The 12,719-nt window shown below is 42.1% G+C and overlaps 1 protein-coding gene across 2 annotated transcripts in view; it reads right to left on the bottom strand.

Annotated features, from left to right (window-relative positions):
• LOC140728297 (parathyroid hormone 2 receptor-like) overlaps positions 1–12,719 on the bottom strand; it is a 146,858-nt gene that overhangs the window by 113,679 nt on the left and 20,460 nt on the right. The window contains exons 2-3 of one of the 2 annotated variants that reach the window (XM_073046826.1): positions 11,170–11,269; positions 9,435–9,518 (exon numbers count right to left, since the gene is read on the bottom strand). In XM_073046826.1, coding sequence (XP_072902927.1) covers positions 9,435–9,518; positions 11,170–11,269 — 184 coding nt within the window. The remainder of the gene's footprint in view (positions 1–9,434; positions 9,519–11,169; positions 11,270–12,719) is intronic. The other variant, XM_073046827.1, reaches the window with a different exon arrangement.

Raw genomic sequence — 12,719 nt, 5'->3', positions numbered from 1 at the left:
ATAAAAGCAGCACTGGCATTTCAGGCTTGTGACCCCTTGGCAGGACTGAAAATCGTCAAGAGGTGTTTCAGTTTTTAATCAATTTTAGGGATGGAGAATGAAATGATGAAAGGGGAATATTAATGATAAATTGGTATGTAGAGAATATTTCATTATCAAGAGTTGATAGTAGGAGAGAACAGTGGTTGTCATGGAATGAGTAGGGGAAGAAGAGTCCAACAAGATTGTAAATTGTAACATACATGTTGCCTGTAACATTGGTTTGTGAGCTTTGGCTGTTGCTTTAGAGCTGTCACTTGTTTGAGGATTTTATGACCAACTGCTCTCTCTGGATTGCAGTAATGTGTGCAGACTGTTAAGGAGGAGGTCTGGAAGAAAGTCAACTATTTTGTCACTTGTAGCAACTTCATTAATAAAGTGATCGTGATGGAGTAAAGGGATAGGTAAATAGGGGTATCGATTAAAAGATAATGATTAGCTAATGATAGATACCTTATGGTAGTTGCTGTGCAGCCAAAAGGGAACCTTACACAGCAACAAGTGATGTACCAGACATTGTTCCCTAATAGTGCTAGACATAGGTCCAAATAAGGAATTGTCTGGTCACACAAAGCATTTTTAGGTATAACATAACTAAATAGGGGAAGGATGGCGTGGGAGGGATAGAATGTTCGAGAGTAGGGGAGGTGTCAACATGAAGAACTGAGGTTGTATCCAAGCTAGCCTTGGCAGAAATAATTATAACTAACCAATAATGATTTTGCATCTAATTGTATATTAACATGTGATTGAAACTATTCTAAAATTGTCTTAACTTGCGTAATTGTAAGATTTCCTGCGACTAATGTTACAAATTGTGCAGAATTGTAAGTCGGGGTGGAATGCCCAGACTGTCTCCTTGTTCAGTCTGCAATTTCCCCATAGCATGCTATGAAAGAGTGAAGTTTGACCAAGTATCGCTTGTTTTATGGTTTTATTGAATTCATGGTCCCTTGCTTTATTGCATCAGGTCGATCCGTCTTTGACAACAGAAGCTTTCATATCTTCGTGATATCTTAATTTATCCATGTGTTGTTTTCCCTCCACAGTTATTGACTGGCTTCTCAACCAAATTAATTCTATCTTTTCACTTCTGCTTTCATTCCTCTTTCTTCACCCAAAGCTAGATAGGTTTCCAATTTCCGGAACATACGCTCCACCAGCTTCTATTTTCAATGGATCATCTTCTGCAATTTCTACCAGCTTAATGCACCTCTCTTCTCCTTTCAGCATTCCAGAGAAACCCTTTCTTCCTTGACTCATGCTCAGTTTTTCATGTCCACCACCACCTTTTTCCCTTCTCCCATGTGACAGTCAGAAATCCAGCACTTGCCCTTTTACATCTTCACTTCACATCGTTCATGGGCCCCACACACCTTCAGGTGAAAAATTGATTCACTTGAACTGATGAAGGATTGGAGATTCTCATTCTCTTTCTACAGAAAGAGCCCAACTTGCAAAGCTTTTCCTATTTTTTGTTTCAGATTTTCAGTACGTACTTTTTGATTTTCATTTCACGAAACCAAACCATGATTGGTTTGCAGAACCCCTCCAAAGCATTCACAGGGATGATCCTACGTTTCTTTCACCTGTCACTTTAATTCTCCATCCCACTCCCATTCTGGTCTCTTACATTACTCCAACTAGGTTCAGTAACACCACCTCATCATTGAAATAGAAACAATACAGCCCTCAAGGCTTAATATTGTTACGAACTCCGTAACTGAGTCACTTACCAGCAAAGATAGATATGTCTGCTGAAGTCTGATGGTACTATTTTTAAACGTTTTTATTTATAAAGGGGCACAAAAGTAAGGTTAATACAAACATTCAGCTAATATAAGTCGTCACTACTCAATCTACAGCACAGGTATAGTACTAATCAATCAGAAATAAGCTCTATCGTTGTCTAGGGGATAATACTGAGTCCAATTGAAATATAAAGAGTCACTCAGAAGTCTGCAGGCTTTTCCCTTTTGGGAACCGCTGGGGTTTCACGTTGTGGAGAGAGAGAGATAGTTGAGAAAGGATAAACACTTGCCCGTTGTCTTTACGGAGCAAATCCTTGGAATCAGGGGAGCAGGCTTCCCCATTGTTAGTTAAAAGTGGTCTTCCGTTGGTTCCAGCCACAGATTCAAAATTCGGAATCTAACGCACGTGGCTTCCTTCAAAATGGCTTCCCGCTCCCACGGGAATCGGTATCGTACTTCCTTGGTGTCTCCTTGGTGCGTCTGAGGGTTGTCCCCCCCTCAGACCCTCCTTTATACTTCTTCACGGGATCGCAGGTGTCAATCAGGTTGCAGGTGATGTGATCTCTCTCTCAACCAGCCCACTTTGCCCGAGGGCTTTTCACGTGGTCTCCATGAGACAATAGTCAATGTCGCCTTTTTTTTTCATCCCTATGGAAACGCGAACTTCCGCACGTCTCTCTCTTGGGTCATTGACCCCCCCCCTTCACTAGGGCTCTTGCGATTCTCACAAGTGAGGGGGCTGGGATCATAACACCTCCCCTCTTAAAAGTTTTTTACCAGCGGTTAAAAACAGGTTGGTACAGGATTTTTTCTCTTTTTTTCTGGACTCTAACATACTACACAAGCTTTTCTCTTCACAGAGTACTACCATTATACATTCAAGTCAGTATCTAAACAGGTAACAAGTACAGTGCCCCTTTTTTTTTCAATATCTTAACCTCACGTGCCGTACTAAAGTCTGGTAGCATCAAATTTCAGCTCAATAACCACCTTATTTATTTATTTTCTTCAGCAACATAACTAAGGAGGTGTGATCTTAGCTTAGGTGCATCTACAAAAGTTTATGCGAATACTAATCGTTTCAGTCGTTTTCACTTCACCGGCAGGTCTCCAAAGGGGCTGTCTTTATCATTCACAGGCCTTGGCGCAACCCCGTACAACCAGCTTTTCTGTTTAAAAATGGCATCCCCATTAACCGTTGCCTCTTTTCAGGTGAGTCCCCCGTGGGGAACTTGAGTAATTTGGCGAGGTACTCTCCCGCCTTTCTTTTCCATAAGGGTTATTCTCTTAACTCTGTGTCCCAAACCTAGACCATTGTGGGAATTTCCACCCAATTCTTTAATGTTACACAGGTAGCTAACCCTTTTGTCCAGACCATGCAGGCTGATGGGTTTCAGTTCGAACCTTTCCCTCCGGCCGCATTTAAATTTCGGCTTCCTCACAGCGCTTTCTTGAATAATAATAGTGTGTGGGGCACCTTTACATTCCAAATCAACCTGTAATTGATGCGCAGGCATCAATCTACACTTTAAATTTTCTTCCTTCGATTTGGGAATTACAGATTTTCCGTCTCCCTCCACAACAACAGTTATCTCCCCATTCGTAAACTCCACATTAACTCTGAACACCCCCTTCAGCACAACCATCTGGGAACTCACACTTCCCAGGGTTAACCCTTTTTTTTCCGAACCAAGTCTATCTGCTCCAAAAGGACAACCGTCTCGTCCAGCTGAGTCAAATACCTCAGACTTTTTCTGAGCTCCGTGACCAGGTTCGGAACCACGTGCATCCCCATCCTGGACACTCTCAAACGGGACATTGACCTCTTCCAGGCTTTCAATACCCGTACCTTTTTCAAATTCCAAATTCCCTTGCTCCTCCCAGCTACTCTCTGGGCAACTCCCTTCCGGAGTAAACTCAACCCCGCGGGTTGAAACAACCACATCTGCCAACCCAGCAGACCTCTCCAAGGTAGTGGCATCCTTTTCATCTAGGACTGCCTTCATCTCATTATCGGGAACACTTTGATAACTCTCAACTTCTTCAAACAGGGCTGCCACCCCCGACAGATCACCCATGTCCAACTCTGGACCTTTTAACAGCTTTTTCTGTTTCTTATCTTTATTTCCTACCTCTAGGACCTTTCTCTTCGCTAAGGACAGATCTATCTCCTCTCCCTTACCCCCTTTCACATTACTATTCCTCGTTTTACCACCCTCTAAACCCTCGTGGCACAGGGTCGGTAAAGACGTCTCGGCCAAATCAAAACTGGCCAATTTTAAACTGCTCCCGTTCTCAGCTGCCATTTTCGACAGGCTGCGAGTGACCGCGCATGCGGTATAGCTCGGGGACACTAGGGGCGGGGCCTCAACACGCACCGGTTGGCGGGTCATAGTCATGGCTGACCAAATCCTACCCCCGGCTAAATCGTTCCCAAGGAGGACGTCCACGTCAGTTCTTGGGAATTCTGATGGCACCCCTATTTCAACTGATCCATACACCAGCTCACAATCCAAAATGACCCTACGTAAGGACACCATTTCTGTCCATGTTCCTATTCCTCTCAGGGCTACCTCGCCCGTCTGAGGTCCAAATTGTAATACGTTACTGCTAATTAATGATAGCTCTGCCCCCGTGTCTCTTCAAATCCGTACGGGAATTGGTGGGTGCCCCTCCCTCACAGACACGGTTCCATGTGACAGATAAATCTCAGACCCCTCGTGCTCTCTGCTTACCCGGGACCCTCTTGCCGATTTTCTGATTACCACTGCACACCCGATAGGGACCGCTGCTTTCCCTTTTTCTGGCTCCTTTCTCGGAGCAAAGCACCTAGATGCAATATTCAACAATTTCAAATATTCACTCTCTCCAGTTTATATTTGAATTGACTAGTTCTGATGCAAGGTCATCAACCTGTAACATTACTTCCACTTTTCCTTCTCTGCAGATGCTGCCTGGCCTGCTGAGTATTTTCAGCCTTCTCATTTGTTTCAAAATCTATGATTGGACAGCAACATTGACACAGTAGAAACATTCCCATGCAGGTCCAGAGCAGAGCTTGAAAAAGCAGCCAGTTTTCAGTGGGAGTTTTTGCATCTTTCAGTGGCACAGATGCAGTAAAAGTGTTCCTGTGCAGGTCTGGAGTGGAGCTTGAAAAACCAGTTTCCATAAGAGAGGTACTGTCTAGTAGAGTGGTCAGAGGCTTTGGCTCAACAGGCTTCAGCAAGAACAGGCAGAGGCAAGGTAAATAGGTAAGTTTATTTCTTATTCATTTTCTTACTTGACTCTTGAAAAAAATAGAGGGTGTGTCAGCAGGGCCAGTGTTCTATTCTGGGTGTCAGATGTGGGATTTCCAGGAGACTTCCAGCCTCCTCGATGGCCACATCTGCACCAGGTGTATCGAGATGCAGATCCTTAGAGACTGGGCTAGGGAACCAGAATTGCGGCTTGATAACCTTTGGCTTGTTAGGGGAAGTGAGGAGGTGATAGACAGGAATTACAGAACGATAGTCATCCCAATTCTATCCAATGGGTGACTCTCAAGAGAGGGAGGGGAAAACATCAGATAGTGGAGAGCACCGCTGTGGCTGTCCCCCTCAACAATAAGTACTCCATTTTGAGTAGTGTTGAGGGGAGAGAGGGGGATGACCAACCTAGGGGAATCAAAAGCAGCCAGGACTCTGGCACTGAGGCTCAGAAGGTTAAGGATGGTTGTAGTAATAGAGGACTCTATAGATAGGGGAACAGATAGGTGATTCCGTGAACACGAAAAAGAAACACAGATGGTGGTTTGGATTCCAGATGCCAGGGTCCGCGATGGTTCTGAAGGTGTCCACAGTATCCTGAAAAGGGAGAGTGAGCAGCCAGAAGTTGTGGCACATGTAGGTACCAATGACATAGGTAGAAAAAGGGAAGAGGTCCTGAAATCAGAATACAGGGAGTTAGGAAGGAAGCTAAGAAGCAGGACCTCAAGGGTAGTAATCTCAGGACTGCTGAATGTGCTATGAGACAGTGAGGATGGAAACATAATGAGGTGGTGGATAAATGTGCGGCTGAAGAATTGGAGCAGAGGGCAGGGATTCAGATTTATGAATCATTGGGACCTCTTCTGGGGCAGGTATGACCTGAACAAAATGCATAGGTTGCACTTGAATCCAAGGGGAATGAATATTCTTGCAGGCAGGTTAGCTAAAGCTGTTGGGAGTGGTTCAAACTAATATGGCTGTGAGATGGGAACCAGTAAGATAGAACTGAGGATGAGGTATACAGGTAGATGATGGGTGTAACATGAGTGTAAGGAAGGACAAGCCAATGATGCAGACAGAGCAAAGAGTAAATTGTACCACAGTGGCAAAACTCAAAAGGCTGAAGAACACGGGACTGAAGGTGCTGTATTTGCTATACTTAAATGCAAGTAGTATTCAGAATAAGGTGGATGAACCTGTGGTGCAATTAGAGATAGGTTCGGTATGACATCATGGGCATCACTGAGTCGTGGCTGAAAGAAGGTCACAGTTAGGAGCTTAATATCAAAGGACGTACTTTGTATTGAAAGGACAGGCATGAAAGCATTGGCCGAGGTGTGGCCCTGTTGGTAAAAGATAGAATTACATCTTTAGAAAGAGGAGACATAGGGTCAGAGAATATTGAATCTTTGTGGACGGAGTTAAGAAACTACAGGGTAAAAAACATTATGGGAATCATATATAGGCCTCCAAATACCGTAGTATCCAAGATATGTGGTTGAGATTGAGAGGGAGCAAGAAAGGGCATGTAATAAGGCTAATGATATAGTTGTATTGGGGGACTTCATTATGCAAGGGGATTTGGAAAATCAGGTTGGTGTCATATCACAAGAGAGGAAATTTGTTGAATGCCTACAAGATGGCTTTTTAGAGCAGCTTGTGCACTAGCCTACTAGGGGAAAGGCCATCTTAGATTGGGTGCTGTGTAATAATCCAGATTTTATTAGGGAGCCTAGGTAAAGGAACCGTTAGGAGACAGTGATCATAATCTGACTGAATTCATACTGCAATTTGAGCAAGAGAAGTACAAGTCACATGTATCAGTATTGTAACGGAATAAAAGGAATTACAGAGGCATGAGAGAGGAGCTGGCCCAGGCGGATTGGAGGGGGATACTGGCAGGGATGACAGCAGAGCAGAGTGGCTGAACTTTCTGGGAATAGTTCACAAGGTACAGGATAGGTATATCCCACAGAAGTAGTAGTTCTCAAATGGCAGGGCTAGGCAACTGTTGCTAACAGTTAAGGACTGCATAAAAACCAAGCAAAGGGCATATAATTTAGCAAAATTGAGTGGGAAATTTGATGGTTGGGAGGTTATTAAAATCCAACAAAAGGCAACTAAAAAGCCAAGGTAAAAAATGAAATATGAGGGAAAACAGCTGATAACATAAAGGATATTAAAATTTCCTCCAGTTATATAAAGAGCAAAAGGGAGGTAAAAGTTGATAGTGGACCAATGGAAAATGATGCTGGTGAGGTAGTAATGGTGGACAAAGAAATGGTAGATGATATAAATAAGTACTTTGCATTTGTCTTCCCTGTTAAGACACTAGCAATGCGCCAGAGGTCCATAAGTATCAGGGAGAGGAGTGAGTACCATTGCTATTACAAAGGAAAAATGCTAGGCAAACTGAAAGGTCTTAAGATGGACAAGTCACCTGGATCAGATGGACTACATCCTAGGGTTCTGAAAGAGGTTGCTGAAGATACAGCAGATACATTAGTTATGATCTTTCAAGAATCACTTGATTCTGGCATGGTCCCAGATGACTGGAAGTTTGCAAATGTCACTCCACTCCTTAAGAATGGAGGAAGGGAAAAGAAGGGAAATTAAAGGCCGGTTTGCCTTATCTCAGTGGTTTGGAAAGTGTCGGAGTCTGTTATTAAGGATGAGATTTTGAGGTACTTGGAGACTAATGATAAAATAAGTCAGTCAGCATGGTTTCTGTAAAGGGAAATCTTGCCTGACAAATCTGTTAAGAGTTCTTTGAGGAAGTAACAAGCAGGGTGGACAAAGGAGAGGCAGTGGATGTCATTTACTTGGATTTTCAAGAAGGCATTTGATAAGGTGCCACACATGAGGCTGCTTAACAAGATAAAATCCTATGGTGTTGCGGGAAATATACTGACATGGATAGCAGAATGGCTGACAGGCAGGAGGCAGCAAGTGGGAATAAAGGGGGCCTTTTCTGGTTGGCTACCAGTGACTAGTGATGTTCTTCAGGGGTCAGTATTGGGACTGCTACTTTTTATACTGTTTGTCAATGATTTAGATAATGGAATCAATGGCTTTATGGCAAAGTTTGCAGATGTTATGAAGATATGTGGAGTGGTAGGTAGTGCTGAGGAAGCAATGTGATTGCAGCAGGACTTAGACAAATTGGAAGAATGGGCACACAAGTGGCAGGTGGAACACAGTGTTGGGAAATGTACGATAATGCATTTTGGTAAAAGGAACAATAGTACAGACTTTTATCTAAATGGGGAGAAAATTCCAACATCACAGGTGCAAAGGAGTTCTCATGCAAGACTCCCAGAAGGTTAATTCACAGGTTGAGTCTGTGATAAAGAAGGTAAATGCAATGTTGACATTCATTTCAAGGGGAATAAAATATAAAAACAAGGAGATAATGCTGAAGATTTATAAGACACTAGTCAGGCCGCACTTGGAGTACAGGTGTCCCCCGCTTTACGAATGTTCGCTTATTATGCCACTTTGCTTTTTTTAGTAACTTGTTTTCGCTTACAAAGAGGATTTTCGCTTACGAAAATTTTTCCCGTATAAATTAATGCTTCTTCACTTTACACCATTTCAGCTTAAGAAAGGTTTCATAGGAACGCTCTACCTTTGCAAAGGGGGGGGGACACCTGTATTGTCAACAGTTTTGAGCCCTATATCTCTGAAAGGATGTGTTGTCATTGGAAAGAGTCCAGAGGAGGTTCATAAGGATGATTCCGGGAATGAAGGGGTTAACATATGAGGAGCTTTTGGCAGCTTTGTGCCTGTACTCACCGGAATTTAGAAGAACGAGGGGTGATCGTATTGAAAGGACTAGATAAGGTGGATGTGGAGAGGATGTTTCCTATGGTGGAGGTTTCCAGAACCAGAGGGCACAGCCTCAGATCTGAGGGGTGACTTTTTAGAACAGAGTTAGAGAGGAATTTTTTTTTTAAATCGAGAGAGTAGTGAATCTGTGGAATTCCCTGCCACAGACAGCTGTGGAGGCCAAGACCATGGATATATTTAAACCAAAAATTGATAGTTTCCTGATTGATCAGGGCATCAAGGTTATGGTGAGAAGGCAGGTGTATAGGGTTGAGTGGGATCTGGGATCAGCCAAAGCAGACTCAATGGGCTGAATGGCCTAATTCTGCTTTTATGCCTTATGGTCTTTTTGTCTAACTGCAGTGCTTTATAACTCATAGTTCAAATGTTCTCTCTTTTTTAAAAAAAAACAGCCTCTCTACATAAATGCATACCACAACACACTTCCATGCAAATTCTGGAAGTATAGCCCCTGCTTTTTGATTTCACCTCCGCGTGAAACCATAAGTTGGTACAAATGCACGTGATGGAAACTTACTTACATAAAGAACAAAAATTGTGATGAACACACCTTTACTATCCTCTGAACCAGCACCAACATTATTCTCTTTACCATACATTATTCCATTGGTATATTTCTCTTTGTCCTGTACAGCTGTGAAAAAATATGAGCACAATACACATTTATAGCTGTCATATGTATAAATTGGCTCCAAGGACATTTCTTTGCCATATGCTGTATAGTTGTCTCTTACATTTTAACTCCCAAAGTGCAACATCTTATACTTGTTCAGATTAACTTCCATCTGCCCTAACTGTGCTCATATTTCAAACTGGGCTATACATTCCTGATCCTTTTGATAACCTACCTCAAAATACACAACCCCATCGGTTTTGTTTTGGTCATCTGTAAACTTGCTAATCAGACTCCCTATATTTTCATCCAGATCACTTATATTAATCACAAACATTGAAATCCAAGCGTTGATCCTTGTGCGACATCACTGGTCACAGAATTTCAGTTAGAATAACACCCTTCACCACAACCCTCATCTTCTATGGCCCAAATTATTTTGAATCCATTCCACCAAGCCTTCATGGGTGCCATGTGTCTGAATCTTCTGGATTAGCCTACCACAGGGAGCCTTGTCGAAAGCTTTATTAAAACTCCATGTACAAAATCATTTTCATGCTCCCCCTTCCTTTAAAACTGGACATGGCCTCCACTGCACAAAGTCATGCAGAATATCCTGAATTAGTCCATGTTTTTCCAATGCAAGTAGATCCTATCCTTAAGAATCTTCTCCAATCATTTCCCTGCCACGGATATAAGGCTTACCAGCTTACATCATTGCTTAAATTGAGTAGCTTTCTTTGCTTTTCTGTTAAACACAATTCTAAAGCTGGGATCAATTCAGGAGCTGTTGTTCCCTGTGGTAATGTTCTGAATTTTCAGCACAGCGGCACTGTCAGTCCCTTCGGACCAGTAGACAATCGAGGAATTTCACATTCAGTTTAAATGCAGTAACCCAGGCAGGAGAAAATAACCAACATTATTAGTCACAGTTATGTAGAATTTCAGTGACCACTAGTAGGTAAGAAAACGTATTATATTAAAGAACACAGATACTGCAAACCTACTAGATAAAGTACAAAACAGTATTCGAGACTACAGCTAGATCTACTTTTTAAGCATGAAAATGACAGAGTGGATTTTTTTTAAATTCTGCAATAAACATTGTATGGTTTTGTACTTAAAGCAAAGAAACAAGTTATTCAACCAACGTTGGGCTCCTTTTGCCTTTTTTCAATTCACCCCATTAATCTTTCTGTCCTCTGGATTGTGCCTGCCTGGCATCCACTGTATGTAATCCATGTGTTTCACTTTGACTGAAGATGTTTCCCTTCGATGCTTTGTTCTAGTGATCTGCCAGTCCCAGCAACACGTTCACTCCATTCAGCATACAACATCAATGCAGGGGAAGGCTAGTCATTTACCAGTGCTACAGTTGAACTATCAACATGCCCATAGAATTTTAACTACTCTTGCATGCACCATATCTTAACTCACTAATACCTAGTCCTTATAAAGAGAACCCTCTTTTTTAGTAGTTCTACCAACTCCAGACTTTAAAAGATAAGACCAACATTAGTTAGCTTTTCAACCCGTTTCTTCTGTTTTCCATTCTCAGTGTGGTCTGTCATTCATTAGGGATCTTAGTTCTGATGTCAGAATACTCAAGAAAACTATATAATTCAGAAATTTATGGCAAACTAAGAAACTAAACAACGTAGCAAAGTTGTACCTCCTTCAGTTTGATTCAATATTTGACGATCACAGTTTATATTTTCTTCAATAATTCGATTGATTTGTTCTTCCTTGGTAACTACATCAGCAGTGTTAACCTGGAAAGAGAAAAGGAAATCCAGTTGAGATTAAAATAAGATTGGTAAAAATAAAGTAAGATTGGAAAAGAATGACACATTGTGAAGTAAAACTTGTATGACACTGGAAGAAATGGTTGTAAGATTTACCTGAATCCAGAAGGATTACATCTTTAAATTAGTCTTAATTTTGCACATAATCTCTGCTATATTTCCCCATTACGCCATGCCTTTAAGTGTGTAGTTAAAGGCATCGAAACACTGAGCAGTACAAAACGCAGTTAAAGAACCTTTGGCCAAGTTAGTCCATGCCAACCATGGTGTCCACTTAACTAGTCCCAATTTTCTGCGCTCAACCCACATTTCTGTGGGTCGTCCCTGCATGAAATTCTCCAAGTGATTCGTAAATGACATTGTTGTATCTGCCTCAACCACTTCCTCCAGCAGCTCACTCCATATACTCACCACCCTCTGTGAGAAAAATTTGCCCAAGTATCAAGAAACATAGAGGAGGCTTGAACCAAATGCAGAGCAGTGGAGATGATTTAGCAATGAGCTACCTCTTTAATAATAAACTGCAAACTAACAAGCCTCAAGAGGCCACAAAACAAGAGCAAATGGATACTTAATACTTAACACAACAAGGTAACTGAAGGCTAGGAGCAACTGGATGAGGATGGCTGGTTTAGTGGGTGAACCAGGACTGTAGATGTGAGCTGGGATTAAATAAGCTGCATGTGATGAGTTGTAAACAAGTGGGAAGTGATTCCTGTTAGCTAGGTGGAGACAATGAGGTGTTTGCTTGTGCAGGCCTGATAGGACCCATCTACTACAGCCAGCACTTGAAGGCCTAGTACGATTCAGATGGGTCTGGTGGAGCTTTTCAAAGAGCAATAGATCCAAGACAAAACTGTGAAACTTGGTTTCAGGAGGGGCAGAACCAACAGTTCAATATTACGGGGTTATGTTGTTTTAGATATGACAGATTAAATAGGAGGGGTGGCATTACTAGCCAGGGAAAATGTCATATCAAAGTCCAATCAGAGTAGACTGGAGAATTCATCTCGTGAGCCATTATGGGTGGAATTGAGAAATTAGAAAAGTAATGAGACTATATTACAAACCACCCAACAGTTCGGGGGATTTACAGGAACACATTTGCAGAGAGATCACAGACTGTTGCAAGAAACATAAGATTGTTATAGTTGGTGATCTTAACTTCCCAAGTATCGACTGGGACTCTCATATGGTAAAAGGATTAGATGGGACAGAGTTTGTCAAATGTGTTCAGGAAGGTTTCCGTGATCAGTGTGTGGAAGACCCAATGAGTGAGTGATACTGGATCTGCTATTAGGGAATGAGACAGGGAAAGTGACAGAAGCTTGTATAGGGGACCATTTTGCAAATAGTGATCAGAATGCTATTAGTTTCAAAGTAAATATGGAAAAGATAGGTCTGGTCCAAGGATTGA

Source organism: Hemitrygon akajei, chromosome 5, assembly GCF_048418815.1.
Source record: "Hemitrygon akajei chromosome 5, sHemAka1.3, whole genome shotgun sequence".
NCBI lineage: Eukaryota > Metazoa > Chordata > Chondrichthyes > Myliobatiformes > Dasyatidae > Hemitrygon > Hemitrygon akajei.
Note: the sequence above shows the minus strand (reverse complement) of the source record. Positions and strands in the feature narration are given on the sequence as shown.